Source organism: Haemaphysalis longicornis, unplaced genomic scaffold (genome assembly GCF_048455015.1).
Source record: "Haemaphysalis longicornis isolate Haplotype H1 unplaced genomic scaffold, Haemaphysalis longicornis Haplotype H1 scaffold_7, whole genome shotgun sequence".
NCBI classification, from domain to species: Eukaryota; Metazoa; Arthropoda; class Arachnida; order Ixodida; family Ixodidae; genus Haemaphysalis; species Haemaphysalis longicornis.
Genome location: NW_027526422.1, coordinates 144,285,669 through 144,292,240, shown reverse-complemented (window position 1 = coordinate 144,292,240; position 6,572 = coordinate 144,285,669). Strand labels below are relative to the sequence as shown.

At 47.3% G+C, this 6,572-nt stretch overlaps 1 protein-coding gene across 4 annotated transcripts in view; it reads right to left on the bottom strand.

Moving 5' to 3' along the window:
• Window positions 1-3,495: 3,495 nt before the first annotated feature.
• Window positions 3,496-6,572, bottom strand: part of LOC144147095 (uncharacterized) — a 364,907-nt gene continuing 361,830 nt past the window's right edge. For all 4 annotated transcript variants that reach the window (XM_077679149.1, XM_077679147.1, XM_077679150.1 and 1 more), the window contains one exon: window positions 3,496-3,927. In XM_077679149.1, the coding sequence (XP_077535275.1) occupies window positions 3,608-3,927 (320 nt within the window). In that variant the 3' untranslated portion in view covers window positions 3,496-3,607. The remainder of the gene's footprint in view (window positions 3,928-6,572) is intronic.

Sequence of the window (6,572 nt, the reverse complement as noted above, 5' to 3'; positions counted from 1 at the left end):
CTAGACAAGCAAAAAGCTCTTGCTTCACTCCTCGCATTAGAAACCTGAGCTTCTTTTCCTCGGTCATTTCAGGGTCCGCACGACGAAAAAGTCGTTTCATGTCCTCAACGAAAATCACGACTCCTTCGTTGTGGTGCTGTGTTCGAGTTTCAAGCAAAAGCGCAGCTCGCTCTTTTCTCACCACGGTAGTGAAAGTCTTAAGGAACTCCCTTTTGAATTTAATCCAGTCGGTCAAAGAGCTCTCATGGTTCTCGAACCAAGTTCGAGCAGAATCTTCTAAGTAAAAGAAGACATGCCGGAAAGTTTCTTCGTCGTCCCACCTGTTGAAGATGCGGACGCGCTCCAGCTTCTCCAACCATACTTCGGGGTCTTCAGCGGGGGCTCCCCGGAACGATGGCGGTTCTCGGGGCTGCTGCAGGATGATTGGCGACGTTGTTTCTGGCACCATGGTGTTGGTTGCAGCGTTCCTTCTCTTGGGCCCTTCTGGCAGAAGACCGAACTCGGGTAGCAATCCTTGCAGTCGGGGGCTTTCTCTGGTTGGACTGGCTTGGCGGCTTCGAGATGTCGTAGAGGGCATAAAGGCTTAGTACCCAGCACCCCACCAGATGTCGCGAAGACAAGGACGATGCAGTTGTCTTGAATGAGAAACAAGTTTATTGGAGCGAACTTGTGCTCCCCTAACAACTCAAAAGAATACAGAGGCGGCGAAGCAGCGGTCAACACAGTGACTTGCACAGGCGAGTGTCGTCGAATCGAAAGCTCCGGCGTCCGCACTGCAGGCTTTTTATCTTTCGGCGCGCGTGGTTCTCGAAACGTCGATTCACATCGAGAACATAGTAGATCCAAGAAGATTATTCTGGGCTGTTCACGTTAGATCGGAATGCTCTCCCTATCACGACAGATAACACTTGCGGCACAGAAAGAAAGAATGGAACACGCGCTTCCCTTGGCGCAGAGATAACACAGACCGGCGCAGCCGGGCGGTAAAAGCAAAACACAAATAAACAAACCCAATGTATGGTTCGCGGCAATATTGGTTCGCGGCAATAAGGTGTTCGAACGTGATCGTTTATGACGTGAACACGCACAGAATTAAACCTTGGAGATACCCGAAAAGCTTTTCCTTGATCATTGCGCCATGCATACAAATCTGACCGTTCCACCGCCTAATATCTAGAGCGCACGCAGGTTGGGTTCTTTTTGACAGAACAGGTGCCGTCCACAAACCTAGAAATTTCGCACTTAATCGCGCACTCCCGCTGCGCACTCTCGTTTACTGCGCACTCACGTTGCGCAGTATACCTGAAGACATAGATTACAGCATAGCGGTAGACTTCTCTTTAAAATTTGTTTTGCTCCTAGGAACTTGATTGATTTTGGGTAGGCTCTTATCTCCAGTTCAAACGGAAATTCTACATCTTGCTTGCGATCGAAAATCTCTCCTTTGGGATCAGACCACCGAAACTAGTATGGGACTGAAGTAATTCCAACCAGATAAATCAGAAATCATCTCCCCGCTACTGTCATTCCTCATTAAATTGCTCTTCACTATCATTCGTATCCCTATTGCAAAGCGCGATTCATTCTGCGACCTATTTAACGCATCTACCTGCAACATTGTGAAGCTGCTTCATCATCCATTCCTCCGTATCCGATGAATCTTTCTGTAACATTCTTACCCAGATCTGGCTAATCCCTTCCGCCCTTCTATCTCAATTACTTGTGTATTACGAGGATTAACGCGCGGAAACTACAAAGGTTATGAGGCGCGCCGTACTGGGCGGCTGCGAATTTTGACCACCTGGGGATCTTTAAAGTGCGCCGAAATGTCGAACACAGTCTTGATTTGTGGAAGTATTGTATGTAAGGCCAAATTGATACTTCTTTAAATGTCTATTTGGGAAATAAAATATTTGTTATCATTCAGACTTTTGGCGAACTTTTTTTATTATCGAATTATTAGCTACAAGACGATATCTGTTTCCTTCTCTGTCCTTAGCTTTTCGTTTCAGGGTAATGATAATTCTAAATTGTTTGCAGTTTTGATTGAAACACCCCTCAAGGCTGTCCTTGAGCCGCTCTTCGGCTCTTCCAGCTCTTCCGCTCAAATATTGAGCCGAAGAGCCCAAGAACGGCTCAAAAGATCCGGCTCTTTGTGGCGAGTTTAGCGCCATCTATTATCGGTGCAAGAAAGCAACTGCCCTGCCTGGATCGGTCGGGCTCACGTTCCAAATTCCTCCAGCGCGTTCTGTCATGTCGGCAGACAGTTCGAGTGAGGAATGCCGGTTCTTCCGAACCGTTCTTCGGCTCTCCTGCCCGCTCTTTTCGAGAGCCGCTCTTTGCGAAGCGGATCTTCTGAGGCGCCATTTGGAAACAGTGGTTCAGAGACCGCGGTGGCGGTGAATGACGGATCGGGAGTCCGCAATGGCAGCAGTCAACAAACTTCGTCTGTATTTTCAAATTAATAGGAAAATAAACTCCTCTGTCCATATGATTCACCACAGTTGCGTTTGTGCGTTCAGCTGTTCTCCGAGTCAGGAACGAGCCAGATCTTCTGAACCGCTCAATTCAGCGGCGATTCTCGGCTCTCGGCGATTTTTTGATAGAGCGGCTCTCATAAGAACCGCCGCTTAGTGGCTGCTCGCTCGACCAGACTGCTAAACATGGCCCTGGACGAGTCGTGTCGGGACCTTCCGGTAGATTTTAAAACGGGGAGCAAGTGGTCTGGTTGGGGCATGTTGAAAATGTGAGAAACAGCGCGTAAGGACAAAACGTAGAGTAAAAAAATATGATTTTGGATCTTCACAAAGACGTTCAAGGCCTTGGAGTGATGATGAAGTCAACTCGTTTCTGTACGCATGGTTGCTGTCTGTTACGACATCATGTTAGTTTTGTGGAGTGTTCACCGTGACCACAATATGAAGAGCGCCGAATGCTGCACCTTCGCGAAGAGCCGGAAGAAATTACTAGTACAGCGTCTTTGTGGGTTCATAAAGTTGACAGAAAATTTACATTTTGGACATTGTTGATATTAAAATACCGCAAATACAATTTTTTTGTAATGTAGATGGAACGAAGTGTTTTTTATACAAATATACGAGATGTTGCTACAAAATAAATGTCGCAATAACAATTACGTAATAATTAATAATATGCACGCTTAACACAGTTTACAAACGTAAACGAACCGCTGAACCGGTCAAATGAACCGGTTTACTTCAGTGAATAGAGCCGTTCTCTGCCGCTCACTGAAGTGTGCCGTTTCGCCCATCTGTAATCCTGCCCCGAACGGGCCTCCGGCGAGAGTCTCCCCATCTCCCGTGCGCCCACATCGCTCTGCCCGCGGACAGACAGGTGGTGCCATATCTCGGAGATGCGCCGATGAACCAGCGTGCCACCGGTTCGGTTTCAGCGCAAAGCGTCTCTCCCGAAGCGCGCGCCGGCTCGGGATCGTGTGCCGCGGTTCTTCGCAATTCCCACAAACACTGCAATCACTCAGCTTCCAAACTTTATTGCTCACAAATAACACAATATTCTTCCTGGCAGCATACATGGCGCTTAGCCTTCTTTCACCTTTACAGCAGGCCATTCACTACTTGTTATATTCCTAAAAACCTGGGTTAAAATAGAGCAGTTTTACCCATCCCCATAGGACGATATCAACAGTTTGTGGATTTTCTTTGTCAGCAGAACGGTCCTTCACTTTGTATTTGACCTTTTCCATTAGGTCTTCAAGGTGCATCGTTGCAGCATGCTGGCTGAAGATACTGCAGATGGCAGAAAGAAACCATGATCCATCCGTGGTGTTCCGTTTGGACTTCGTGTTTGGAATCGTGGCGTAGGCAAGGTACATGTCTTTCCACACGTCTGCATTGTCTGGTGGTGCAACGTCAGCGATTATAGGTGCAGGTGCATTGTTGCCTCGCTCTACAAAAAAAGAGAGAAGGCTTTAGACTGGTCAGTGGGTACTTTCCACAATCACTTTAGCATAAGCCAGACTGCAGTAGCAATAGCATAGGAGGCCAGGAGAGTAAATGAATCGCTGCTCCTAGTGAGGGCATTGTTTTACAACGAATTAGCCAATAACCTTGTTAATGTTGGGGAGTAACTACTCTATTTTCATAAGTGATCCGTTTCAAGTAAACCTAAATAGACCGAGTGTGTTAAGTGTGGAAGTTCTTACGATTATTTTGCGTTGATGCTAGAATAACCCCATGATATATGCCCGGAAAAATCTTCAAGTGAAACAAAAATATTTTGAAGCAAGGTACAAGTTTAGAATTTTAAATCATGTAATTTTGATATTTTAGTAAAATAACCTGTGAAGTTGCCTAGGTGAGCTCCGCAGTCCCAATGAACAGAAACTCTATATAACTTTTGCAAGAGTGGTTTAAACGTTAAGTTCCTAAACTAAAAATGCAGTAGTGTAATGCAAACTTTTTAAGCCCTTTATTGTTATCTGTGCTCATGTGCTCGTATGAAATGTCTGTATGAGTATGCGGCTCGTTAGCAGCAATGGCAGGCCTCGGTTGAGACTTAGAAGATAATGCCGTAAAAGGGGGCTGTGGCATTTCATGACATTGGAGCAGCTGGATTAGGGTGCAGGCCTTACCTATGGAGATGTCTGGGGAGTTGGCACCAACTCAGTAGAACAGCTGATGGGACGAGCGTTGGGCACGACACCCGTGGGCGATTATTGAGCTAGCACTGTGTCCACGCGGGTGACCAGCTCTAACAACAAGGACGAACAGAGCACCTCCTTTCGCTCCCTCTCCAGTGTCGCGTAACGACGCTACCAAGAATACCCGTAGCCGTGCAGTCAACATTCTCTTGAACGCGCATCACGAGCCTTTGCTGGTTGACACACAGTAGACGTGGACCACGACTGCCGATTCATGACCGAGATCCTCGGTTCCTAACCATCGTGTTCTAGAGCGGAACCTGCTCTGTCGCCTATACAACACTGATCAGTGCGACTACCCTGGGTGCTTTGGCGACAAAGCATCGTAGTACTGTGAAGTATTTTGCTGGCTTCGCATACTTTGTCAAGTCAAATACTGTGTCTCGTGAGCGTTCTTCGCATTTCGCAAAAATACATGGGCAAGTCACCTCAGCCGCGCCGTTCCCGATATGCCTTTTCCGTGTGGCCTTATTGCAGTTGGAATTTGTTAGCCACTCTTTATCCAGTGAACCCACAGTAGCGCTCGTTGTACGTACTCAAATACCCACGCAAAGAACTTGCAACTTGACGTCAGTAACACGTGGACAAAACATACTATAGCCCATAAAGCAAGCCACTATCTTGTTAACCAGCAGGGTAGCGCTACGTCTGCGCGGCCCTCCCGCTGCCGACGTGAGAGGGCTTTGCATTATGAAAAGTAGCTATGTCCATGTATGCAACTTTCATGTCCCCCTTTTTTGTCTTTCCTTCATGAATAGTGAAGGAATGCTGCATCTTGTATTCGCCTTTTTCTGGCAACGACGTGCTAGCACCTAGAGTTACAAAGATGACGGCCCATTCACACTCGCATGCATGACTGATGAAGATGCGCATAAATGTCATGAAGTAAAATACGGTAACAGTATCGCTCGTGCACGCAACCGTTTCGCCACTGCCTCTAATTCAACGCCTTTTAACGGCGTCACCTTTCATTTATTTACTACTTTCTTTTTTGCGTAACAGAAGGGAAGGGACAGAAACTCAACTTATATACAGTTTACAGCGAGCATTTAGGCTTGCCTTACTTTGATGGGGCCAGCGCCGCACTGGCCACTACTGGCCTTTTCCAGTTCCGGCTTCGCCGTAGACTCAAATTCTGCGCTCGAAGTGTGTCGTTTACAAAATGGGTTGGGCACGAAGGAATGCCATAATTTAATATTGTGGACGACGTCGGAGGTCATGTTGATCGTCCCCAGATGAAAGAGAACGTTCGCGGAAGCTGTCCAGTATCGTAAAGCATGTGAAGTCAGCGGGGCTGCAGCACCATCCTGATTCAGTCATTCGCTCCCAACAGTTCAAGTTCCCTTCATAGGCCCCACGTGTCGCACTAATTGCGATACGACAGGTATATGAGACGCAGCTTTGAAAAGCAATGCAAGTAAAATTGGCCGCGTATCTGCTCGTTCGTTGCAAATGTCGACAAAAGACTATAGTTTTTACCTACTATTGCCAAGTAAATGCCTCCCTTCGCTTTCCCGCACACCTCTCAAGTTGTTCTTCTTGCGTGACGCTCCTTCCAAGGGTAAGACGTCAACGGCTTCTTTCAAACAATTTAAATTTACAGCGCTTCCCTGCTCCAGGCTGGGTGTCTCGATGCCAACGCTGCCGTATCGGAGACGCGCGAGAATCGAGGCGCCCTACTGAGGGTGGCACACATGCTGGATGTATTCTCTTGCCATATAATTCGGCCCACTCTAAACTGGTTAAAATAGGCATAGCGATATCCTGCCTAGAATCGGCACAGCGAAAGTCATGCTCACACGTAGTACAGGAGGCCTAACCAAAACTAGTGGAAAAACTTGTCCGCAGGGTTCCATAGATTGGTCATAATGGCGGGGGCGGAGGCTCTACT